This window comes from Macaca thibetana, chromosome 9 (genome assembly GCF_024542745.1).
Source record: "Macaca thibetana thibetana isolate TM-01 chromosome 9, ASM2454274v1, whole genome shotgun sequence".
Classification (NCBI taxonomy): Eukaryota; Metazoa; Chordata; class Mammalia; order Primates; family Cercopithecidae; genus Macaca; species Macaca thibetana.
Window position 1 is genome coordinate 119,819,867 of NC_065586.1, and position 27,385 is coordinate 119,847,251.

The following is a 27,385-nucleotide window of genomic DNA, read 5'->3' on the forward strand; positions in this document are numbered from 1 at the left end:
GAAAGGCTATGATGCCTCGGTTTAGTTTCAGTAACCTGGGGGAGGAGGAGAAAGTGAGTGAAGGTGTGGACGAAACAGGAATCGGTAAGTGTCAGAGCTGAGATGGGTCCATGGCGATCCTGGGCAACTTCCTCCCTAATTCCGTATGCTTGACATCGTTTAACAATAACGTTTAAGTAAAAAAGAAAACCATGTCAAAAGCTAAAATTTGAAAGTTTGATATGGTCAAACATTGATCAGTGAAACAAGTATTTATCATAAATTGCTAATCTCTGTGAAGATAATCTCAGTAAGATCAAATTGACAATGATAACAGACATCGGAAATCATCTCACCATGATGTATAGAAAACTGAGTAAGGGATGAGATGGACTTGGGATTCATTAAGTTTTGTTGTTTTGTTTAAACACCTCAGGGGCCCTGGATTGGACCAATGAGAGAGCTTAGTTCATTATACAGTATCACTGCTGGTCTGTGCTTGGTCACCTTCTGGTTTTATTTATTTATTTATTTATTTATTTGAGACAGAGTCTTGCTCTGTTGCCAGGCTGGAGTGCAGTGGCGCAATCTCGGCTCACTGCAACCTCCGCCTCCCGGGTTCAAGCGATTCCCCTGCCTCAGCCTCCTGACTAGCTGGGACTACAGGCGCACACTACCACGCCTGGCTAATATTTTGTATTTCAGTAGAGATGGGTTTTCACCATGTTGGCCAGGATGGTCTCGATCTCCTGACCTCATGATCCGCCCGCCTCAGCCTCCCAAAGTGCTGGGATTCCCTTCTGTTATTTATTTCAACATGGAAAACACCTATGAACCCACCATCCAACCGCAGACCTCACTAACAATTTCTGTTCTGTGTGCCTACACCATCCTACCTATCCACCCTCCTGCCTCCCACTCAGAGGCACCCACTGTATCCTAAGTGATGTGATTCTCATTCTCTCTCTTTTGTTTTATCCCATATGTGTATACCTGAAAATATACCGTTTGGTTTTACTTGCTTTTGATCTAAAAATAAAAATAGGTAGGGGTGGAGGGGCGCAACGATACTGCTGGTTGCCTTCTGCAATTTCTTTTTCCTCCCACTCAATTTTGTGTTTCCCATATTCATCCTGTTGTTGAATAAAGGTATTTTCAGGCTTTTTTTCACTTCAATATGGAGATCCCATTTAATGCATTAATACCTATTCTTAGATGATGGGCGTTGGTAATTTTCAATCTTTTGCTATAATGAAGAGTGTTGCTTTGAACTTCCTTTTACTGTCTTCTGGTACATATGTGTTGGAATTTATCTTGCACATATCACCAGAAGTGAAATTGTAGAGGCATAGGATATAAAAATATTCTACTTTACAAGGTAATCAAATTATTTTCCAAAATCATTACATCAGTGTATACTCATCCACAATATATACTCATCCACAGTGTATACTCATCCACAGTGTATACTCATCCACAATGTACAAGAAATCTGTCCCGTATTCCCTCCCACACTGGGGGGATTTTTACTTTTGCCAAACAATGGACATATAATGTTCTCTCATCTGCATTTCCTTAGTACTAGTGAGGTAGAACATCTTGTCATTTTTATTAATTCTGTTTCCTCCTCTCTTACCCTTTTGTCCATTTATCTATTGAATTGTTCATATTTTTATTATTTGTTATTCTTCAGCTTTTAAATTTTCAACATTCTCAGTTATATAATTTATAAATAACTCCTCCCAACTTTTAGCTTGTCACAGTTTTTCAAATCTTTTGAGGAACAGGCTTTCTTACCTCCATGTAGTCGAATTTACTAATCTTTTATGATTAATGCCATTTGTATCTCACCTAAAATAGCCTTCCTCACACTAAAAGCTATATTCAAAATTTGATGAGATATTATTGTGAATAATTGTTAAATTTGATCAAACATACCTTTCTATAGACAAATTGCTTCATATTATTTCTTTGTTTTCTATCATTTCATTCATTTTTGCCCTTGCTTTTTATTTATTAATTTTAATTTCTTTTTTTTTTTTTTTTTTTGAGACAGGGTCTCACTCTGTTGCCCAGGGTGGAGTGCAGTGGCATAATCTCAGCTCACTGCAACCTCCACCTCCCAGGTTCAAGCGATCCTCCTACCTCAGCCTCCCAAGTAGTTGGGACCACAGTTGTGCACCACCACGCCTGGCTAATTTTTGTGTTTTTAGTAGAGACAGGGTTTCACTATGTTGGCCAGGCTAGTCTTGACCTCCTGACCTCAAGTGATCTGCCTGCCTCAGCCTCCCAATGCCCTTGTTTTTAAATTAATCTCTCTTTCTTTGGGTTTCTTCTGTTACTTATTTATTTATTTATTTGCTAACTTCTTAAGTTAGTTAACTTTCAGCTTTCCTTTGCAATATAATAACTTAAAGTTATAAATTTTCCTAAAGCACTATACTTTGCTATAATCCACAAATTTTCATATGTAATCTTTTCATTATTATTCATTTCTAATTATTTATTAGTTGTCAGTATTTTTTTCTTTGACTTATTCTTTAGAAGTTTTTTATTTTCTAAATACATGAAGAGGTTTTCATTAATCTTATTACAGTCTTCTAGTTTAACTGTATGGTGGTGAGACCAAGGTCTGTCTGATACCTATTCTCTGAAATTTGTTGAGATTTCCCTTATAAGCCCAGTATATCATCAATTTTTTTTTTAATGTTACAGGATTACTGAGAAGAATATTCTCTAATCATTGGTTATAGAATTTTTTTTTTTTTTTTTTTTTTTTGAGATGGAGTCTCGCTCTGTCACCCAGGCTGGAGTGCGGTGGCGCCATCTGGGCTCACTACAAACTCCGCCTCCCGGGTTCACACCATTCTCCTGCCTCAGCCTCCCACGTATTGGGACTACAGGGGCCTGCCACTACGCCCGGCTAATTTTTTGTATTTTTAGTACAGACGGGGTTTCACCATGTTAGCCAGGATGGTCTCGATCTCCTGACCTCATGATCCGCTGGCTTCGGCCTCCGAAAGTGCTGGGATTACTGGCGTGAGCCACCGCGACCGGCCGTCATTGGTTATAGAATTCTTACAGGTCCCTTATGTCAAGCCTGTTAGCCTTGTTACTCAAATCTTTATCTTTGCTGATTTCTTATCTATCTAGTGTATCCACAATTGAGAAAACTATTGGTGATGATAGAATTGTGTAATTCTCCTTGTAGTTCTTGACAACAAGGTCAAATAACTAAATTCTAGTCCAAAAGCAAAGACTGAACATCCAGAGACTCTGCACAATTGTGCTAAAAGGATTGCTTAGCTCTTACAGCCTAGTGGCTAAGAAAGCCGGCAACCAAATTCCAATTTTGGTCTAAGTGTTCCCAAAGTATAACATAGCTTGAATTGTCAACTTTGCCCAGTGTCATTAGGATGTTAGATGGAAAAACAAACAAATGAGCAAAAAACAACTAAAACAGGTTATGTGGGAACCATAAGAGCAGATTTAGAAGACAGAAGACTCAGGGGCCTCCCTAGTCTCCTGCCCACATCAGCACCCTTGGGCATCCTAACTGAACCAAGTGGCATTGCTGCTGTCTGTCTTCATCACCCCACTGCTCACTTCCTGAGGGCCTGGATGACCCTGGACTGTCAGTCACTAAAGGAGCCCACCCTGCTGCTCCTCCTCCAGTAAGTGGCACCCACATGTGCTGTGCTGGGGGCTGGAACGCCAAGGGAGAGCTGCTGTCCTCTCTCCAGCTCCCTTTAATCCCCAGTAGGAGAAGTCCAACCTTTTCTTGTTGTTTGTTCGTTTTGAGCTTGCAATTTGCTTGTCTAAAATATAGCATTTCCCAGCCTTCCTTGCAGTGGCTGATACCATGTGCAACTGAATTCTGGCCAGTGAGAGTTAAGCAGAAGCATTATGTATAACCGCTTATAGGAAATTGAAATATCTGAGAGAAGAACTTTTTCTTTTCCCCAAGCCCTTTCTCTCCTGTTCCTTCAGAGACATGACAGCTGGAGCACCAGCTGCCACCCTGGATTATGACCTTGAAGATGAGTGCCACATGCTGACATGGCAGAGACAGGGACAGAGATGAATCTTGGGTTCCTCACGATTACCAGGCTTCTACTTGGCTGGTCCTTGGCTGGCTTCCAGGGTACTTTCACGTGAAGAAAGAAAGAAACTTTTACCTTGTTAAGGCACTATTTTGATTTTTCTGTGGCTGCGGCTGAACCCAACACTAACTTATATATCAATAAAGGTAGAACTCTTGAAGAATGTTTACGATCGAAGAATCAGAGTACGGAGCTCAACTATGATGCCCAGGAAAGACAACAAGAGGTACGGGAGAATTATTTCTTCTACGACATACTCTTTGTAAAACAAGACCTAAGAAATCTGAGGAAATATTTCTCATCTAATTTCATTTTTGTTTCCAAAGAAACACCACATGTAGTAAACCCAAGGGGATGTACTAAAATAAAACTAAGATATATTAAGCAATCAGTAAGGGCTAAGGATAATTTCTTAGTAATATAACCGACAGTGAGAAAGATATTAAAGGTAGTAACAAACATGTGCAATTCAGGGGAGATTGTTTTGGTTTTGAACCTCCATGTGCTTGTTAAGACATATAATTAAATGATTTCTCCTCTACGAAGAATCTCCTCAAATATCCACCTAAAAGGTAGTTATTATCTAGCACACTTATCTGCTTTTGGAGAAAACATGAAAGAAAAAAAATGGTTTTGTCTCTTTCTTAAATGTCCTATCCTCAGCAAATACCAATGGGGGTTAAGCCTGGCCTTTTGCTGCTTTATAGATGAGGGGTATTTTGACTCACCGTGGCATTTTCCGACAGAAACCACTCAGGGATTGCAATATAGTGATTGGGAACTTTCCTGGGGCCGTTCTGTTGATCCTCTGCCTCCCAGAGCAGCGTGTTTAAATCAGGAAAGTTGTTGTTGATGTCAATTCCATCGTGGGTCCAGCGTCCCAGGGACCAGCCTCCCAGCTCCGAGCCCTGGAGACAAGTGAGAGTGTGAGGAAGGCACAGGCTGCATTCAATGCGGACCCTCTACCATACAAGATGCATCTGTCTCCACTTCCCCTTGGGGAGGGTCTCTAAGCCTCTGGATGCCCTTTGACCCAAAGATGGCATCTAAAGGAGAATATTGAAAAACGTCCTATTAATATCTGGTGGGTGGTAGATAGTTCAGTCAAATTACTCCAAAGAGGGAATTCAGAGAACCACCCCTGCCACATGGAAGTGCTTAAAAAGCATTAGGTTCCTTCTTCCACCCCTACCTTCCTCTCTTCCATACTGGCCAGGTGAACCTCTGAGTAGCAATGAACTCATCATTGCAGTATCACTGGCCACCATAGTAATGCATTCTCCCTGCCTGCCCATGATTCTGGCTCACTATTTAGCAATGCAAATTCCTAACTGACTATATCTGCACCAATAAATGCGACCACATTTCTATACTGTAAAGCTTGTATTTGATAGGTACCATTGTTTAAATATAATTTTCCATTTTATTCCCAGGTATTGTGATATATCACTGTCAATACACAACATAATACTAACTATACTCTATGTTCTCTTTATACATAATTCTGTACATGTGCATATTCTATACACATCTATAACCTAAATATGTTCTATATCATAATTGGAACATAAAATATAAAGAATATATCAGAATAATAAAACAACTTCCTCAGAAGACTGATGAGAAGATTAAAGGCAATAATCAAGGCTAACACATGCCATGATTAAGTGCTTAGCCAACATAAAGTGGTACTACTGGATTCCATTATCATTATGTATATAGCAATACTGCTGTTCATCTTCACTTCCTCCAGTTTGTCGGCACGTCCACCTCTCAAGGCCACCAACTTTCTCAGTGCCTGCTTTGCACCTTTCATAAACCTTGTGGGCTTCCCTGCCTCAGCACAGACACTCAAAAATAAAACTCGTGTGATCAGGCATGGTGGCTTACACCTGTAATCCCAGCAGTTTGGGAGGTCAAGGCTGGCGGATTACCTGAGGTCATGAGTTTGAGACCAGCCTGGCCAACCTCCTCTCTACTAAAAATACAAAAATTAGCTGAGTGTGGTGGCAGGCGCCTGTAATCCCAGCTACTCAGGAGGCTGAGGCAGGAGAATCGCTTGAACCCAGGAGGCAGAGGTTGCAGTGAGTGGAGATCGTGACACTGTACCCCAGCCTGGGCGACAGAGGGAGACTCCGACTCAAAAAATAAATAAATAAAGCTCGTAAGGTGGAATTTTGCATAACCCTGGAGCTGGGCATACTCTGGAGCTGGGGCCTCACTGCCCACATCCTATTGGGTGAGATGGGCCAGGGCCATTACCCCTTCGTAGGCCTTCTCGTAGCCATCGGGGTTGAGGGAGGGGAGGATGTGAATCCGCGTCTCCTCCACCAGGTGGACGATGCGCGCATTCCGGGCCAAGTACTCCTGGCACAGGAACTGCACCAGCAGCAGCAGCAGCTCCCGGCCTAGCACCTCATTGCCGTGGGCCCCCGCGATGTAGTGGAACTCGGGCTCACCTTTACTCAAAGACAGAGAGAAGCACAGGTTCATGTTGAAACACTTAGGGCCAAACAGTGCTTGTCATGTTGTGTTAGGCGGAAAGTCTTGAATGATATAAGCTTACCATTTTAGCCCTATTTGTTCTTTCAAACAAACCTCTAAAATGACATCAGGACAACTGTCTTATTCCCAGAGAGTCAGGTATGTAAGAAAATGTATAGAAAAATCTGACATGACACCTGTCACAGGGTAATAATGTCCATTCTTACTTACCAAGAACCGATCAAATAGCATAGTGCTTAGGGCTTAACATTTACAAGTTGAGCACAAGCCATAGCAATCAGTGCCTCTCTTTTGGGAGGCATTTATTTTTCTTAAAATAACTTCCTATTAAGTTTAACAAAGACAAATGAATATAAGCAGAAAATAGTCCATCAGGGCAAATCAGCAGTGACGCAGTGTAAAGTGGGCTTTCTTTAGGTATTTTTTCTTTCAAAGCTCAGCTTTTAAATCTTAGGGTGCTATGGTTTAATGTATGTGCCCCCCTAAAATTCATATGCTGGAACTTAAGATCAAACGTGAGTATTAAGAGGAGGGGCTGGCCGGGCGCAGCGGCTCACACCTATAATCCCGGCACTTTGGGAGAGGGCTCCAGTGCAGGAGTTCAAGACCAGTCTGGGCAACATGGCAAAACCCTAACTCTACAAAAAACAAACAAAAAAAATTATCTGGGCATAGTGATGCACACCTATAGTCCCAGCTTCTCAGGAGGCTGAGGTGGGAAGATTGCTTGAGCCCAAAAGGCAGAGGTTGTAATGAGCCAAGATCATGCCACTGTACTCCAGCCTGGGAGACGGAATGAGACCGTCTCAAAAAAAGGAAAAATAAGTAAAAGAGGTGGTGCCTTCAAGAAGTGATGAAAAGATTACTCCTCTTATAAAAGGGTTCCAGAGAACTAGCCAGGCACTTTTGACCTTCTGCTCCTGCCATGCAAGACAAGAAGGGGTCTTAAGAGGAACAGCCCTCACCAGGCACTGAATCTGCCCATGCTTTGACTTTGGACTTCCCAGCCTCCAGAACTGTGAGCAATAAAGTTCTGTTGTTTATAAATTTCCCAACCTCTGATATTTTGTTACAGCAGCCAGAAAGGACTAGGGCCTGGCATTTATCAGTGTTGGGCTCAAGCTGACAACACATTTCCTTCCCTCATTGGCAAAGCTGCTACTTTTGAGGAAATGTGATTTTACCAGAAGATAAAGTTTTTATTATTTGAAATAAACACCTGCCAGGTGCAGTGGCTCACTCCTGTAATCCCAGCACTTTGGGAGGCCAAGGCAGGCGGATCACCTGAGGTCGGGAGTTCAGGACCAGCCTGACCAACATGGAGAAACCCCGTCTCTACTAAAAATACAAAAATTAGCTGGGCATGGTGGCACATGCCTGTAATCCCAGCTACTCAGGAGGCTGAGGCAGGAGAATTGCTTGAACCCAGGAGGCAGAGGGCTCCATGAGCCGAGATTGTGCCATTGCACTCCAGCAGGCAACAAGAGCAAAACTCCATCTAAAACAAAACAAAACAAAAAACCTCCTGAGAGGAACTCCTGAGACTTTGATGAATGTTCAAGTAAATCAGACAAATCTTTGTACTTAGATATCAGCAGATTTCTAAAGAGCTCCCAGATTTACCAAAAAGAGAAACAAAGAAGCCCATCTGACCTATAGAGGTGCAGGCTGGGGAGTGACTGAATGGGAAATGGCTGAAAACAGGAAATATCTAAAAACAGAATTGAATTTTTTTAAAAAGCGGGAGAAGCTCCTCTAATATGCGCCATTAACGATCAGGGAATCCTGAAGGAGGAAGAAGTTCTGTCCTGCCCACCTCAGCCACTTTCTTCTTTGGCTGTTGTGGTTGGTCTCAGAAGTGGACGACAGAGAATGAAATATGCTCCCTTTGGAGAGAAGATGGGTATTTCCAGTGTAAATAATTCTATAGTCCATATCATAAGATGAGTGGTTCACAGAGCCAACATGTGCAGAATCTGTCTACGTGAGAGCAGTGGTGTGGACAGCTGATGCCCTGTGGCATGAATCTTCTCATAGGGTAAACAATCTCCTAACTGTTTACATGGGTACCAAAGATGAAGGGGCCAAGCATCCCAGAGGGGCCCTTCTCACCGACTTCGTGCTCCCCAGGGTGATCGGAGATCTCCACAGCATACAGCTTCAGGCCCTGGTGGCTTTTTCCAATGTTGTAAATTCTGGTGATATTGGGACACATTTCATTCACAACTTTCATCAACTGAAAAACAAAGTGAATCCAAAACTCTAAGCATTGATGACTATGCACTAAAAGGACAGAGCTCCCAAGAAGACGGAAACCTCTTGCTTTCCTCCACAGCCTCCCAAGTGCATCCACATTCTGCACACCCCAGCTGCTATCGCCTCTACCCAGAACACTCTCCTTATATCCCTCTGTCCTAGATAATGCCTACTTTCCTTCCAGCACCTGCTCTACCATCACCCCCCTAGGAAGAAACTCCTGGCCATTGCCCCCACCCCGTCCCATACTTTCCGCACCCCTTGGTTGTGGCTATCACTTCCTGTTATCCTCCAAATGTTTATGTCCCCCAGAATCCATAGGCTGAAACCTAATCCCCAATGCAGGAAGAGCTGGGCCCTCTAGGAGGTGATTAGTGTCCTTATGAAAGAGGCCCAAAAGAGCTTGTTTGCTCATCTGCCATGTGAGAAAGCAGCACATCGATGGCCCTGTGAACCAGAAAGTGAGCCCTCACCAGACCCTAGATCTGCCAGTACCTTGATCTTGGACATTCCCACCTCTAGAACTCTGAATAGATTTATGTTATTTATAAGCTACTCAGGTTACAGTATTTTAGCATGAATGGACTGAGATACTTGCTGATAGAGTTTGGCTGTGTTCCCACCCAAAACTCATCTTGAATTGTAGTTCCCATAATCCCCACATGTCATGAAAGGGACCAGGTGGGAGGTAATTGAATCATGGGGGTGGTTTCCCTCATGCTGTTCTGATCGTGAGTTCTCACATCTGATGGTTTCATAAGGGGCTTCCCCCTTCACTCGGCATTCATTCTCTCTCCTGCTGCCCTGTGAAGAGGTGCCTTCAGCCATTATTGTAAGTTTCCTGAGACCTTCCCAGTCATGCAGATCTCTGAGTCAATTAAAATTATTTTATTTATAAATTACCCAGTCTCAGGTATTTCTCCATAGCAGCATGAGAATGAAGTAATACACCTTCCTTAGTTGTGACTATCACCTCCCTGGTTGTGGCTATCACATACTTGGTTGTGATTATCACCTCTCTGGTTACGGTGACATCTTCCCTGATTATAGCTATCACCTCCCTGGTTGTGGTTATCACCTCTCTGGTTGTGATCATCACCTTCTTCATTGTGGTCATCACTTCCCTGGTTGTGGTTATCACCTCCATTGCTATAGCTATCACCACCCTGGTTGTGGTTCTCACATTCACTGTTGTGGTTCTCACCTCCCTGGTTGTGGTCATCACCTCCCTGGTTGCGGTTATCACCTCCCTGGCTGTGGTTATCACCTCTCTGGTTGTGATCAGCACCTGCCTTGTTCTGGTTATCACTCCCCTGGGTGTAGTTATCACCTCCCTGGGTGTGGTTGTTACCTTCCTGGTCATGGTTATCACTCCCCTGGGTGAGGTTATCACCTCCTGGGTTGTGGTCATCACCTCCCTGGTCGTGGTTATCACTTCCCTTATTGCGCTCATCACCTCCTTTTTGTGGTCATCACTCCCCTGGTCATGGTTATCACTACCCTGATTGTGGTTATCACCTCTCTGGTTATGGTTCTTATCACTCTTATTGTGGTCACCAACTCCCTCATTGTGGTTATCAGCTCCCTGGTCGTGGTTATCACCTTCCTGGTTGTGGTTATCGCCTCCCTGGTTGTCGTTATCACCTCTCTGGTTGTGGTCATCACCTCTCTGGTTGTGGTCATCACCTCCTTCGTTGTGGTTATCACTCCCCTCGGTGTGGTAATTACTCTCCTGGTTGTGGTTATCACCTCTCTGGCTGTGGTTCTTATTGCTCTTGTTGTGGTCATCACCTCCTTCATTGTGGTCCTCATTCCCCTGGGTGTGGTTCTCACCTCCCTGGTTGTGGTTCTCACCTCTCTTGTTCGTGGTCACCACCTCCCTTGTTGTGGTTCTCACTTCCCTGTGATCATCACCTCCCTCGCTGTGGTCATCACTCCCCTGGTTGTGGTTATCATTTCCCTGATTGTGGTTATCATCTCTCTGGTTGTGGTTCATACTGCTCTTATTGTGGTCACCACCTCTCTCATTGTGGTTATCAGCTCCCTGGTTGTGGTTATCACCTTCCTGGTTGTGGCTATCACTTCCCTGGTTGTGGCTATCGCCTCCCTGGTTGTGGTCTTATCTCTCTCATTGTGGTCATCAGGTCCCTCATCATGGTTATAACTCCCCTGGTTGTGGTTATCACTTCCTTTGTTGTGGTTCTCACCTCCCTGGTTGTGGTTCTCACCTCTCTCAGTGGTGGTTATTACTTTTTAACTATGATTTCCTGTTTTCTTATTGCCCACTCACTACACTGCAGATCATTGTGGAGACAGACTCAGCCTTTTATCTTTTATGCCTGACCAAATAAATATATCTTAATATCAAGTTTTTCTCATAATTTAATGAGCATCTACATTGTTGGGTTGAGCAAATACACACTGCTTCTTCCCTCCTGGAGCTTGCAGCACACAGCCAATAAAAGGCATGCAATGACCCAGTTCATTGCCACTAAGTAAGGAGAGCACCGGGTCACCATGACAACAGGAATCATGGGGTTAAACGGTAGGAAAAGCAGGCTTCAGCAAGGAAGTGAAATAAATACATGCTGTTTTCTGAATTTTGCCTTTTTAGTCAGCTCATCACACTGATAGCTGAGGTCTGGGAAAATGAGACCAGGGGCCAAAGGAGGTACCAAGGGCTCTGCAAGTCATAGGAGAAACGGCTACCCTAAAGGTCAAAGGCCAGAGACACCCTCTGCCTAGAGGCTGCCTTGCCTCGTGTCACTGAACGAGGACCTGTGAGTTCACTGCAAGTAGCTGTGATTTGCTAGGCTAAATTTGTTTATCAATACCCAAGTGAAAGAAGATCTGATTCAAAGGGCATCTCTTTATTGAGCCAGGCACCAGACCATGCAGTAGGGGCCAGAGGGCTCCAGGGACACTGTCATGACAGTGTGTTAAAGACCAGGAAGGAAGCCCAGGTGCTGCAGAAACACACAGGAAGGCCATCCTGGCCAGGGTGGCCGGTGGGCAGGTGCCCATTAGGGAGGCCCGTGGCCTTCTGAAAGCTGAGCTGGAACAGGACAGAGGAAGGGCATAGCCCACAGTGGGGCAGTGTGGACCTGAATGCTTTCTAGCAAGCTGCCAAAAAATCGGATCAACTGAATTATCCATAAAATGTCCTTGTAAAGTGTAGATAAACAAATCTGTTGCAAATTTTATGGTGGGTTGAAATCTATTAGAACTGGAAAATTGGTATTATGTAAAATTTATGATACGTTGGAGTTATATGACTGTGTGCTTCATATGCCTTTCATAACACAACATTCTGTAATGACTGGGAAGCGTGGTTTAATGAGCATCAAGAAGCGTTTCTAAAGGAGTGGGAAGATTTACTGCTGCTATAGCTTGGCTTTGATGACATGCCTACGAGAGGTGACAGGTGCAGCCTTGACTTGGAATTCAGGGTCTAACTGTCTTACTACTCCAGGGGTTAAAACAGGCTTCCCTTTATGATAACTCACTTTGTGTCACAATATTTAGCTGAGAGAAAGCTGGCTACAAGGACTCTTAACAGAAAGACTCTACAACAGAAACCTATCATAAATGGAGAAGCAACATGCAAAGGACATGGAGCTTCTACAGTCATCACCATGAAGACAGACACTGCAGGGACAGCAGGGGGCCACATATGAATAGCATCACATTTTAATAAAAGACACAGTAATCACATCACCAATTGTGTTAACAAGAACAGTAAGAATATGCTCCATTTCTCTTCTAAGTCTTATCATCATGACTGGCGGGTAAAGTAGAGAAGACAGAGAAGATTTTTCCCATTCTACAGACTTGGAGACTAAGGCCCAGAAAGCCATCGAATAATTTACCCTGGGTCACCCAGCTGGGAGCAGGAGAAGCCAGGACTTTGGCATCTCAGGGCTCTTCCCACACCCCTATCTGTCCATGAAGGTGTAGTAGAGAAATGAGAACCAGTGCATCCCTGCTGCTTGTTTTATTTGCTGCACACTGTGACCATTCTGATGGCCATAGCATACTTGCCATCTCCTTTGAGACCCCATGTACTAGTCCTTGCTGATGCAATCATTCTCAGCCAACAGCATTGACCTTAGCAAATCCCATCTGGCAGGCAATTCACTGTCTTACATTGAGATCAGTGACTAGCTCTATGGACATAAAGCCAGGTGGCTCATCACGAACTAGGCAATGAATGTAAGCATTCAGCCCAGATTGGCTTCCGTCACTGTTACCCCACCTCCTTCCAATTAGCTGCAGGAGAAATGTGCTGTCAGTACTAGTGATCACGACCTTGACACTGGAAGAAGATGTGCATCATCTTCCCTTGAGATGCACATTTAGCTATGGCATGGGGAGATGCTTGGGCCATGAGTCATTAGCATCACCTCCTTATATTCTACCCACTATCACTGTACTTTCATAGCAGCCACACTTTCCCACCGAAGGCACAGTATTGGTTAACAAAGTGCATGCCACTGTGCCATGGTATCATAAGCATCTTTCCCACATGAGACCATGGGCCTTTGAAAAATCTTCTTCTCAGTGAAGTTACTCTACAATTCTCTCTGCACAGTGGCCCTCTGCAATGCCAGGAAGCATCTCTCCAGTGGCTACCAGCACCATCAAAGACCTGGGTGGTGGCCCACTCTGCTCTTCTCAGCAAGGCAACCGTGAACATCCCCAGGAATGATGTTTCCCGTTTAAACACAATTAATTCTTGTAAGGGAATACAATTATTCTTGAGAGGGGTCAAAGATGGTTTTTTGGAGTTTGAGTCTTTGTGGTAAATGTTTGGGTCTTGATGATTTCAGTCAGAGTAAGGAATAGAATTTTCACCATGACCTTAGAGCATGTATTCTCAAAAGGGATGACATCACCCCAAGGGGCTGAAAATTGTGGCTAAAAAAGTCTTAGGTATTACGATGCTTTGTGTTCCCCCAAAGCTCAACCCTATCTAGCAAAATCCTATTTCTTAATATTTAATATAATGAGGGGAGGATAATTAAGAAAAGAAAAGAAGTCTAAAAACTTTCCCTAGGTGGGTAGTAATGAAAAAGAATGTTGAGAAACATCATCTTAGAAAGTACCAGGGTTTGCAAGACTCTTAGTCTCTTCAAGACTCTGTTTTCCCAACTCTGGGATAGAAATAAACTTTGCATCCTGGTGTCTACTGAATCCCAGGTTCTGCTGCTTCACTCTCTACTGAAGGAGAGAGAATCAAGAGCCTCAATTTCTGGCAAAATATCGGAGGGAAATTTTTCATAAAGATGGTAAAATGTTATGCACACTGACACTTGTTGTGGCATGTTTCATACTTTGTCTGTATTCATGAAAAGTTATGAATTGGGAGATATCCAAATGTTCCACAGCAGGAAAGAAGCTGAGAAAAGTATGATGCATCCACTCACCAGAACATTCTGCAACCTCACTATCACAATTATGAAGACAGCATGGAAAATGGCTAATGATCCAATATTCGCTGAGAAACACAGGGCCAAGATGTAACTATCCTGTCATCAAAACCGTAGGAATTCTGTGAATACAGAAGTTCAAACACCACATGGAAATGGGGAGAAAATGAAAACTGCCTTTTTTTTAGAGTAGTGGGTTCGTGGAGGATTTGTCTTTAGGCTTTTGGTTTGCATTTGATGCTGACACAATGTTGTTTATCCAGTGAATGCAAGTTTTGTTTTGTTTTGTTTGTTTGTTTTTTAAAGAGGAGAGTAGGGAAGAGGAAAGTTCTCTTCTGCCATCTTTCCTCATTTGCCTGAGAAACAGGCACCGCACCTTGCCCAATGGAAAAGAAATTCCAGAAGAAGGGAAGAGGGAAGGAAAGGAGTTGGGTGTATCTGAATGTGCAGGCTTGCTGCTCTGCCCTGGCTTCCTGTCCCCACAGGGTCAGGCTGAGCGTGGTACAAGTGGGTGCGTCAGCCATGGTCCCCACAGCCTGATGTCCCCAGCCATCCTTAGGTGCCCTGGAAATCAATGTCATTAGATGGCTGCCTTCCAGCCCATGTCTGCCTATGTTACTTTTTTCTATCCACATCACATTGTCTACATATGGGCCGTCAGCCAGTACTTCCTGGGCGTTTGGGACCTGACAACACTGTGACCAAACCAAAGAAGGTCATTAACCTTGTCCTCAAAATCACTTCTTCCTTTTCTCCACAGAAGCACACCAGGCCCCTCTCTCCCCAACTCACTCCAATAGGTGACCTCCACTGGGCAGCCTGCCTCAGAAATGCCTCTCTTCTCAACCTTCTTCAGGCCCAGGGGCCAGCCCTCCATACAACTTCCAGAAAGACAGCTCTGTGCACCTAAAGAACCTCCACAGACCCCCGCGTCAGGATAAAAGCCTCTCCTGGCACTCAGGACCAGCCTCCTCCCAGCTACCTTCAAATTGTCACAGAACACACCTGTCGGCTCCGACCTCATGCCTTCACTCTTGCTGTCCTCTCTACTCAGAGCACCCTCCCTCCACCCCTGCCTGGCAGTGCCAGCCACGCACGTTGGATGACAGCTGACCCCCTCTGCAACCAAAGCCTCCCAAACCAAGGCCAAGCAGATGGCTCCCTTCTCTCTCCCATCCCCCATGACTGTAAGGACCTCAAATACACACCTTGATCAAGTGCACACTCTGGATGGTAAAATGACAGGGTGTCTTCCCTCATTGCCCCAAGTGAGGGAGACAGGCAACGTACACATGAACCAGCAACTAAGCAAGAATAAATTGCAACATACGCTAAGAAGGTCCTCCGTATTTTCTTGGAACAATTCCCTTTCTCCGCCTTATAGTGTCAATGTCAGGACTTTCTCCTTCCTCTCCTCCTCCTTTCTCCACCCAACCACCTGCAGCTCCCCTCTGCCTGGAACTGTGCCTTGCAAGTCAGTGCTGTCTGCACAAAAGAGTCACATGTCCCCTCATTATCTTCCTCGTACAATGCAATAAGATTTTCTATTTTCACTTCTTGCTTCCTGCTTCTGTTTCTCATTTTTTTGGTTTGTTGTAAATGTCTCTTTCAATAGTAGGAAAAATGAACAAGTTTTTCCCGAGGGAGAAAGATTTCTGCAGTAACCTAGCAGACTCCATATGGGGAAATTGCTCAAAACGTTGACTTCTTTCCCATCCCCAGGAGCCAGGAATCCAAATGGCAAATCATTTCTGGCTTGAAGACTCTTCAGGATTGATGGGTGCTCTCCCGGACAGTCTCTAGTTGATAACTGCTGAGCTGTGGGATCTCACAGGGGTCTTCCAGTGTCACCTGAGGGGGCTGCACTGATTATCCAAAGGTCCCTCTTGGCTCCAGTAGTGATCAGAGTTGCCTAGGGTAATGAAGCATACTCCGCTTGCTCTCCTTGTGAGAAAAGAGCCCCAAGTCTCCACGCAAGACAACTATTTACAGATAACAGCTACCTAAAGTCTCTGTGCAAGTCACTCATTTTAAATGCATTTAGATTTATTGCTTTTGACATTAATTGCACTGAGTTGATATCTGTCTCATTTCTGAGCTCAAGAAGCTGTGCTGAGATGTCCATGAGCAAAGCAGAGTTAACACATCAGTACTCCATAAAATGGAATGGCGAGCAGAGCCATATAAATACCCCAAAAATGTAGAGCAGCAGGGATGATTCACAGCCCTCAAGTCCAAACACATTATCTTGATTTCTGAAGAGCAAGACAGCAAGAAGATTTCTTAGCACATCCCACCTCTAAGTCTGTGCTGACAGGTGTCTGGAAGCTGTGTGAGTATCTCAAGTTAGATTACATCAAGACAAACCAGGCTTGTTCATTCCATGGGATTGGAGCTCCACTTAATTACTCTGACCTCAGAAACATCTTCCACATTTGTACTGGATGGCTGCTCCCCTCCCTTAGCACCTACAAGCCCTCCCTTTGAGCCATGTTAATTTGCCCTTGGTGGATCCTTGTTCTGTAAATGTATTCAGAAGGACATTTCTGCATGTTCTGTCTCTTCAGATTCTTAGCTCTCTAAGGATTTCTCATTTGCCAGCTCCTCCCCATGCTTTCTAGCACCTGCTGGGGGTGGGCGCAGCACAGGAATTCATAGGCACCGCACTTAGCGTAGGTACTGCCTTTTTAGCTTGTCCTAATAAACACCCTGTCCCTTCCCCCTTGTGCACTCAATATGCAAATGCTGTCAAAATCTCAGAACTATTGGGTTTCTATAATTAAATCTGGGGAAAAATCTCATCTGGGATTGTCTTTTCTTTCTAACAATACTAAGAGCTATGAAGCTATCAACCAGTAGTTCTGAAACCTGGCTGGACAGCAGAATCACAAAAAGAGGATTTAAAAATCTGGATCCCCAGGCTCCTGTCTCCTAAGAATTCTACTTTAACTGGCCTGAGATGGGGCTCAATTATCACTAGCTTTACAAATTTCCCCAGGTGATTCCAATGTGCAACCAAGATTGAAACTCTGAAAATCTGAATAAGGGGTAGTGCTATAGTCTCTCAGTGCTGTTTTCCCATCTGCAAATAACAATAACCACAGTCCCTACCCTTCTAGAGTTATTAGGACTGAATACGGTCATGTACATAAGTTGGTCCTATGTGAATATTTTCCGCTATTATTATCGTGTTATCCTAGATCCTTTTTCTTCTTCAACTCTGCATCTGACCAACATCCTTAAATAGCACTCAAAACCACAATAATTCTTAAGATCTACAGTATTAACTGAGAAGAACCTGGATTCAAATTGTGTTTCAACAATCTGCCAGCCAAGAAGCCTTCCTCTGGTCACCTGAACCCCAAATCTTGAAACGACAAGCATTTAATGTGTCTTCAGCACATCAAATGATCATTCAGATCCCTAATCATCAACTTCTGGAAAAAAAAATTTAAGCGCTTATGGACACATAATATGTTGCTTTTTTTGATGAGTTCCTGGCATGAGGCTTTGTGATCTGGGTCTTACCTGGCGCATTTCCTTATAGTTGTGGTGTTTAAAATCCAAGTCGTCAGTGGTGGTCATCTCGTTCCGGCGGTGATAATAGTTATTAGGATCTAGGGACAGAAACATGATTTTGAATTCACTCCCATCCTTCTATCTCCCATGGCATCTCTGTTAGAGACACATGGGGACTGCAGGGACAGTGCAGTCCAATCTCTAGCTTCTAAGGTTGGTTCAGAGATGAGAAAACCAAACTACAGGAAGCAACTTAGGAGTCCGAATTACCCAGTGGTTAAGAGTGTGGAGCCAGAATACCTGGGTTCAAATCGCCACTCTTCTACTTACATGCTGTATGAGTATGTAAGTGGGCAAGTTACTTGCACAGTGTTTGACTTGGTTTTTTACCCATGAACAAGAAAAAGAATGGTACCTCTTTCAATGGTTTATTGTTAGCATAGATGGGACAAATCTATGCACCCAGCAAGCTGTCAGCACTACATAAATAAATGAATGAATATCAAGACTCCACACATATGCATGGAGACTTCTGGAAGGATGTAGACCCTATAAGCCCCTTACCCAGTATTCATTCCCCTTCCTTCCTTCCTAAAGAAGCCCTATGTTTGGGAATCCCCTTTTCCCACTTCTAGGAAGATCTCAAGTCCCCAGCTCCAGGGCTCCAACATGACTGGCCAGTCAGAACACAGCATCTACTGGCCACTGTCATTGATCCAGATTGAAGGGAAGGACTTGATTGACACAGAGGAGGATTGAGTAACAATCTCTCCCCAGCAGTAAGAATGCAGAAGCACGCTGCCCACTTGCTACTATGGCCATCTGACCTCAAGAAGAACTAGCCTCAGGATGACTTCCGTGGTGTAGATGACCCACAGTAGAAGTCAGAGAACTCCAGTAACACTAAGAACAACTGAATCAACCAACCTCAGAGCCCAACTTTGGACAAGATAAAGACCCCCCTTTGCAGCTAAGCCAGTGGGAACTGGGGTTTCTGCTGTGGGAGCTGAAGCACCCTAGCGGATATAATCAGAATGTGTTAACAGAGCTGACCTTTGGGGACTGGGATTCGGGGGTCAGGGAGGCCATGTCTGCTCTTCACTTGATTCCCTTCCATATAAATTGACTCCCTCTCTGCATTCCTATAAGTGTGTATGGTTTATATAATTACAAAACCCAAGAACACAGAGAAGAGAGGATAGGACAGGGAGGAGCAAGAGCAAGAAGGAGGGCAGCCGTGAATGGACCACTCCATCTGCCTTGAGGTCCCCCAACCAGCCTGGTGACATCTCCATCAGGAAGATGACACTGGAAATGTGGTGCATTTCCTGCTCTGTTCAGCGCTCCCTCCAATGCAGAGAACCCGCAGCCCTAGAAACCGTGTGAGCAATGTGGGAACCATGCGGCTGTCTGTTTAACCCAGTGGCTCCCGGGGCCACTCTAGAGGCAGTGAGGGCAGTAGGGGGATGAGCACTCTGTGGTATGTGGAGCAGCGAGGCCAGATCTGTGCCACCAACTGTGGTCCACAGACCAGTAGCATTGGCTGTTTGCTAGATCCAGCCCTGATCTACTGAATTAGAAACCACACTGCAACAGGATCCCAGCTGGCTCTGTAGACATTCACAGTTTGAGAATACTCAGCACGTGTTACATACATCTGCCATCAACTGAGCCAGCCCTGTGCCTGCATCCCCACAGCCACAGGTCACAAGCGCCATACCCAAACTGATCAAGGTTCACTTAAAGACTGGCTTCACCCTTGAGAACAGAGGCCACTTGCAATAAGTTAAAAATCACATATAGACTCAAGCCCTGAAAATACAGCTTTAATATTCACAAATGGTTTTCCAGTCATGCGATTACAAACAAATAACTGTTATGGGAAGGGAAATAACGTGGGAGTACAACTGGCATTTTGTCCAGACAAGAAAGCAAAGCCATTCAGGCTTAGCCAGATGCCTCAGTGATTTATTTCTCAAGCCCTTCCCTTTTGGGAGTGGAGGCTGACCACGCCTCGGGCAAGCTGCCTTCCCCTTGATTTCCAAACCTGCCAGTTTCAAAGCAAAGGTAAAACATGTATTTTGCATTCATTTACACCTAACTTACTAGCAGGCTGTTATCTAAGAGCTATTCAACACGCCCGAAACCTCGGTGGGGGGGGGGGGGGGGGGGGGGGGGGGGGGTGTCTTTTCAAAGGACTTTAAAGTCCCTTTTGTTTTGAAACACAAATTATGCCTTCAAGGTTCTCAAAAAGGATTGAAGAAAAACTGAGAGCCCTAAATACAAAAGAGCTCTGTGTTTGGCAACATTCTTCCTTCCTCAAGGCTAATCGGACTTCTGAAAGGTATGGGTACCTTTTCCAGAACTGTCTCAGAACTTCACAACTTCCAGTCACCCACATTTTGAACAAATACTCCCTTACTTGTCCATTTATTCTGATTGGGCAAAGTTTTATTGAGACCCTCCCTATTAGGAGCCCAGCACTTAGGTAAGCGATGAGTGAGGACCAAGCCCTGAGTCGATAGACAGAGCCAGTGAGTCATCTAAGCCAGCTATCCGCCCGCTTCCTTCTGTAGACAAGAGAAGCCCTTCCTCCTGTCAGAGTTGTTTGAACCAGAGCGACTCCATCTTGAATAGGAGATGCGGAAAATGAGGCTGAGACCTGCTGGGCTGCATTCCCAGTAAGTTAGGCATTCTAAGTCACAGGATGAGATAGAAGGCTGGCACAAAGAACAGGTCATAAAGACCCTGCTTATATAAAACCGGTTGCAGTAAAGAAGTCGGGAAAACCCATCGAAACCAAGATGGCAACAAGAGTGACCTCTGGTGGTCCACAGTGCTCACTATATGCTAATTATAATGTATTAGCATGCTAAAGGCACTCCCACCAGCTCCATGACAGTTTACAGATGCTATGGCAAGATCAGGAAGTTACCCTATATGGTCTAAAAATGGATGGACCCTCAGTTCCAGGAATTGCTCCCTCTTTCCCAGAAAACTCATTAATAACCCATCCCTTGTTTAGCATGTAATCAAGAAGTAACAATAAATAGAAGCAGCTGAGTGGCCCATGCCGCTGTTCTGCCTATGAAGTAGCCATTCTTTCTTTACTTTCTTAATAAACTTGCTTTCACTTTACTCTATGGATTCATCTTGAATTCTTTCTTGCGTGAGGCCCAGGAACCCTCTCTTGGGGTCTGAATTGGGACCCCTTTCCAGTAACACTCATGTGGGGAATCTATTCCAGGTGCTTCAGATATGCAAGTGTGAGCCTGCGACTCAGGAACACACTTCCTTCCTTCAGCTGGGCACTGGCTCAGAGATGATCCCAGGACCCAAGCCAGACCAATCAGATGAGTTTTCTCACAGAGCTTGCAGGAGCACAGTCTCTTCTGCTGGAGCCCTCGGAGGGTAGGATGTGAGTGGGAGGTGTTTGTGGCCAACCTGCCAGTCTGCAAGTTAGTGACAGGGGGAGCCCCGACCTCCACACGAAGGCCCTGAAATGTTAGATCTATTCTTGCCTGAAGCCAAAGTCAGACCTGCCCCTGGAATTTTTGCTTATGTGAGCCCAAATTTCTTTACATTTTTCTTAACCTAAGTTGAGTAGGACTTCTGACCTTTGAAAGAGAAATTCAGGCTGATCCAGTCTATGGGGGCTTTATCCTCACAGAGGGAGCTTTGATCCCTTCCTGTGGTTACTTCTATACCTCCTGTGTATGGGAAACCAGCTGATTCGTCTGCAACACCTTAGTTACAGGGATGGACAGACTCCAGGAGTGGAGCCTGAAATGCTCTTTCCAACCTTACTTCCCTTATTAAACTACTCAAGCATTCTGCTCTGTCCAAATTGGTCTACTAATCCTGCCCTATTATGGGCTGAATTGTGCTCCCCCAACCAAAGAAAAGCTGTGTTGGAGTCCTCACTCCCAGTGCTTGAGAGTGTGACCTTGCTTGGAGATGGGGTTTTTACTAAGGCTTTTGAGTTCCAGTAAAGTCATTAGGTGACTCCTCATCTGATAGGGAGATTTGAATACGGACACACATGGGGGGAACGCCAGGTGAGTGAAGGCAGAGGCTGTGGTGATGCACTCAGAAGCCGAGGGATGTCAAAGGCTGACATCAAACCACCTACAGCTCTGAGAGAGGCCTGGAGCAGACTCTCCCTGACAGCCCCAGAAGGAACCAGCCCTGTCAACACTTCGCTCTCGGCTTCTGGCCTCCAGAACTGTGGCAGGATAAGTTATTCTAAGCCACCAGTTTGGGGCACCTGGTTATACCAGCCCTAGGAAGCTACTACCTGCCCTAAACATCTCTGCCTCCTCACCCCCGAGTCCTCCTGCAGTTTTCTTTTGATTCCTCTGAGACCAGCACAAATGTCTGCTGCCCTGTAGGGCCTTCTGGTCACCCTCATCTCAGTCATTTCTTACTCCTCAGCCATGGTCATAAAATAAATCCTTCGATCACCTGGACTACCTTTCACCTCCTTTCAATAATCTATTCTCAGATATCCCTGATGTAAATTCATGGGAGCCCTCCGGAGACTAAGAGCTCACTCGCTCACGAAGCAGCCTCTTGCGCTATTTTCAGCCGTAATTGCTAGGAAGGTCCTCCTTTATCAAGCTGAATTCTACCTGCTGATCTTAATTCATTCCTCTTCAGCTAGGATGACTAAGCCTCTCCCTTTCATGTACGATGGAGGCAGGAGAATAGGGCCTGGAAGAAAACATAAGGCCGATTCATGCTGACTTCCTAGAACTAAATCAATTGGAAACACTTCAGCTATGACAGGAAATATCCTTTCCATTTACAGAGGGCATACACCAAGTAAATGACTCTGTAACTTTACTTCATCCTCTTCATTTACATAGGGTGTACACAAAGTGACCAGTGGAAACCTCTAGAAAATTCTGTAATGGGGCTCTTGAGCCCCCACGCTCAGGCCCGCCCCCACCCTGTGGTGCGTACTTTCGTTTTCATTTTCAATATATCTCTGCTTTTGTTGCTTCATTCTTTCCTTGCTTTGTTTATGTATTTTGTCCAATTCTTTATTCAAGACGCCAAGAACCTGGACACCCTCCATCAGTAACATGATGATCCTACAGATTTGGAGGAAATGTAGCCTATTTTCCCCTGAGTTGTCTCTGTTCCTGCCTAAACATCCCTAATCCCTGCACAGCCCTCACGATGATTTCCATGGCTCTCACTGCCCCAGTTCCCTCCTCTGAACACACTCTATTTCATCTGTTGCTTCCCCAACCTGTAGCACGTGGGACCCTGACATGTGGCCTAACAACAAAGCAACCAACTTTTCCCGGTTTTTCCCAGGACTGTCCTGGTTTTAAACAGGAAGCATCATGTCGTTGGAACCCCTCAGTCCCTGGCAGCCTGGGTCGGTTGGTCACCCCCTCCAACCAGCTCAAGCAACTTTGGCTTGGTATCTCCTTTCCTGTGACAACTTAATTACATGGCTTAAATCACTTTAGCTTTTTAAGGATCACAGCTCTGACTCGGCAGATGCATGCCTGCAGATGTCTTCTAGTCAAAAATTTAATTATTAATTGATTGGCCTGTTATTTTGCTGTCTTAATGACCACAGTATATGAGAAAGCAATCTCATGATCCCATCTTAGGCTAGATATGACCTACATTTGGCCAATGCCCATTGATTTATGCAGGTGTAGCTTTAATCTTGAAGCAAAAAGCTTTTACTGACTTCATCCTATTGTTCACTGAACACTGCTACATGCCCAGCACTGTGTGAGATGCTGGGGAAATAAGCATGAAAGATACAAGGCCCCCAACCATGAGGGGCTCACTCAAGGCTCATGGAAGGAGTACACGCATCCGCAGACAGAGACGGACGTGTGGCAAAGGCTGCATTCCTCTTCATCTTCTGTTTCGGGAAGCACATGTGTGAGAGAGAACAAGAGACAGAGACCCTGCTTCCCGCCGCCTTCCCTGAAACACGAGGCCTAAGCTCTGTGGCATCAGGCAGCTCAATCTCTGACCCCATACCTGACAGCAAACAATTGGACATTCCCAGGACCCTATGCACATCCACAGGTTGTTCAGAAGTGAGAAATAAAAATAAAATTGTAAGCCCCCAACTGACTGAATGGACCACTTCTTGGCCAAGGGAATCCCAGAGAAACCTTGGAAGCTGAGTTCACAGCTACAACGGATGGAGATGGGACACACCTCATTATACCCCATTCCTCACTGCCAGTCATTAGGCTTTCTACCCTATGGGCTAAACAGAAACCAGTCCTTTCAAAAGACAAGGTCCTTCCCAAGCACAGCTTATCTTCCCAAGCACCCAAAAAAGACAAGATCCTTCACCCCTCCCTGAGACGTTGCCTCCTCTATTCCCTTTTTCTTCAAATGTTCACCTATCTTATGTCAAATGTGGATTTACTGGGCACTGAAGTCTCCCAAGGATGTCGCCATTTGCCTCAGTGCCAACCTGCCCCCCTTCTTGTAAGGAAAATGTATAAATACTAAATCTCCTGAGAACCTCTTTGAAAAACACAGCCACAGATGCTTCTGTGACTTGTGTTTCTCCCGGGCACACCCTCAGTTGGCTCAAAAAACCGTGGTAGTTTGAGACTCAGGCCACAATCCCTCAGAGGAGGAGGAAGGAAGAAGAGGCTGGCTAAGGCTTCAGTGTCAGTGGTAGGAGGCCTGGGCTCTGAGGTGGCTACAGCCAGTTCCCCATGCAGCTGGGCTGTGAGCCATGTTGGGGACCAGATGACAGTGCAGACAGAGATGGAAAAGGGACACAATTGGAAGAGGAGATCTAGGAAAGGTGGAAGGAGGCCCCAGGTGGGCCTGGCAGCATCAGAACCCATCTCACCCTCTGCTAGTACCAGCACCCGCACCAGCCACAGCTCAGGGCTCCTGAGCCCCAAACCAAGTGCCTCCTCACTACATGAGTTTTCTTTCTTTCTTTCTTTCTTTTTGAGATGGAATTTTGCTCTTGTCACCCAGGCTGGAGTGCAGTGGCGCAATCTCGGCTCACTGCAACCTCCTGAGTACTGGGATTACAGGCACCCGCCACCATGCCCAGCTAATTTTTGTATTTTTCGTAGAGGTGGGGTTTCGCCATGTTGGCCAGGCTGGTCTTGGACTCCTGACCTCAGGTGATTTGTACATGGGACTATTCTTAAAAGAACAGTAAGAATCCCAGATCAAGTCCCATTACTGGGACTTCAAAGGGACGAAGATTCTTGGGCTACTGTGCTTGCTGTTTGCTGCTTTCTGGTTGGGACCTTGACTGAAATGAGTAGGTGCTTGGCTGGGGAAAAGAGGTTCCTTTTTTGGGAAAGCAGCTCACCTGCAACCTAGAAGCCTGGGCTCAGGATACCTGTGAATGCTCCATCCAGACTGGCAGACCCACAGGGACAGCAAATTCCAGGTTACCTGGGGATGGCGGAGAGGACTGGGGAGTGATTACTCTGGATTTGTAGCCCCCATTTTTCTAAGAGATGGTTTAATTATTTTTTTCTCTCTCTTCTTTTCTTATTCCCCCAGTTCCCCACTTCCTACTTAGCCTTTTAGAAATGCAAATACAGGCCGAGAGTGGTGGCTCATGCCTGTAATCCTAGCACTCTGGGAGGCTGAGGCGGGTGGATCACCTGAGGTAAGGAGTTCAAGACCAGCCTGGCCAACATGGTGAAACCCCGGTCTCCACTAAAAATACAAAAATTAGCTGGGAGTGGTGGCACACACCTGTGATCCTAGCTACTCAGGAGGCTGAGGCAGGAGAATCACTTGAACCCCAGAGGCAGAAGTTGCAGTGAGCTGAGATCGTGCCACTGCACTCCAGCCTGGGCGATAGAGCAAGACTCCATCTCAAAAAAAAAAAAAAAAAGAAAAGAAAGAAAAGAAAAAGCAATGCAGATACAGCCTTTTACCTCCCCCTTCACCAGCCTCTCCCTACAGGGCAAGTTCTCTTAATTATCTGCTCCAAAACAAGTCTGGGGAGTTACAAGTGGATTTACAAAGCAAAGCAAGCCCGATATGAAACTTTCCCCCTCCAGGAGGTTGCCTGCCCATGAAGGTGCCAGCAGTCACCAGCCTGACCAACCAGTAGGGAAGGCATCAGAGCTAGCATGGACCCTTCACCATTGCTTGTTCCCTCCCCTGCCTTTTAAAAGTGCCCACTTTGTGCTCTGAAAGTGAAGTGGCACATTTAAAGACAAGATGCCTCTTCCCCTAAACTGGCTTCAGAATAAACCACTTTCTTTATACCAGAACTCACTCTTGTTAATTGGACTCTGCATGCGGTGAGAGCAGTGAACCTGCTGTTCAGTTTCAGGTTCAGGGAGGTTTTAGGGGGTGAGGACAAAGTTTTGAAATTAGAGAGACCTGGGGCTTGCACAACATTATGAATACACTAAATATCACCAAAGCGTACCCTTTAAAAGCCTTAGTGTATATTATATGAATTTCATCTTGATTTTAAAAAAAAAAGGATCCCTGGCCCCCAAAGTGCTCTCTGAGGACTGAGGACACCAGAGGTGCTAGGTCACAGGCGATTTTTCTTTACCTGGCACAACACCAGCCTCCCACCCAAGGAACAGCTGCCACGGTGGCCTTGTGACCTCCCTGAGCCCCAACACGCTCAGCAAACCCCTGAACACAGATGGCCTTGCTCCACATGCGAGCTGAGCACGAAACCCCTCCCCTTCCCACAAAGAGCTGGCTGTCTGATGCAGTCGCCTTTGTCCAGACCCCACTGACTCCTCTGATGACAAAGTAATTCCTATAGAGCAAGGCCAAGAGAGATCCAGGAGCCGCAGACCCCCAGGCACAGCCTCACCTGATCCTGGGTCATCACTGTCAGCAAGAGCATCAAACCTGTCGCCCCACAGGGCTCCTCAGAGGGGGCAGCACATCCTCTGTGCCTATTTACTCACTTCCACCCTGTTTCCTATGTCCCCATCACATGGCTTCTCCACTGTAGGAGAGGAAGTCCAGGAAACCCTCTGGTTCCTTGGCAGATGCTGCTGTGCCGACAGCCCTGGGCCAATTTGCAGCTTGACTGGCAGGGAAGCTGTCGGGAAAGACAGTTTTCAAGAGTGTGGCTGTTTTAACAGTTTCCCAAGATCATCAACATTGGGCAGCTGGACCACGAAGAGAAATCTCACATTTATTTAAACTTGGTAATGTTAGAGACAAATGCTTGTTCCTCGGTGCCGAAAAGAAGAACCAGCACTCAAAGAATCTTCCCAGCAAGGCAATTTTACTTCTGTGGAGGGGTGCAATGTGCGGATAGAGCAATGGTGAGGGCAGCCTGAACGAGGGAGGGGAAAGGGTTCTTATTCCTGACGCAGGTAGCCCCTGCTGCTGTGCTGTTCCCCTATTGGCTAGGGTTGGATCGCACAGTCTAAGCTGATTCCAACTGTCTTTTTTAAAGAGAGCAGGGGTGCGAGCCAGAGTGGAGTGGTGAGTAGTTTGGTGAGAAAGGTGGTTACAAAACAGGTGACTCAGGATAATTCAGGTCAGAGCAGGTGACCAGGGGTGACTCAGGACGGAGCAGGTGACCAGGGGAACAGATGTGAACTACTGATTAGAACTGATGGAAAAGGTTGT

At 45.4% G+C, this 27,385-nt stretch overlaps 1 protein-coding gene across 2 annotated transcripts in view; it reads right to left on the reverse strand.

Moving 5' to 3' along the window:
- The window catches only part of CPXM2 (carboxypeptidase X, M14 family member 2), a 145,338-nt gene that overhangs the window by 17,013 nt on the left and 100,940 nt on the right, over nucleotides 1–27,385 (reverse strand). For both annotated transcript variants that reach the window (XM_050803722.1, XM_050803723.1), the window contains 4 exons: nucleotides 17,801–17,889; nucleotides 8,700–8,823; nucleotides 6,345–6,541; nucleotides 4,811–4,990 (listed from right to left, as the gene is read on the reverse strand). In XM_050803722.1, coding sequence (XP_050659679.1) covers nucleotides 4,811–4,990; nucleotides 6,345–6,541; nucleotides 8,700–8,823; nucleotides 17,801–17,889 — 590 coding nt within the window. The remainder of the gene's footprint in view (nucleotides 1–4,810; nucleotides 4,991–6,344; nucleotides 6,542–8,699; nucleotides 8,824–17,800; nucleotides 17,890–27,385) is intronic.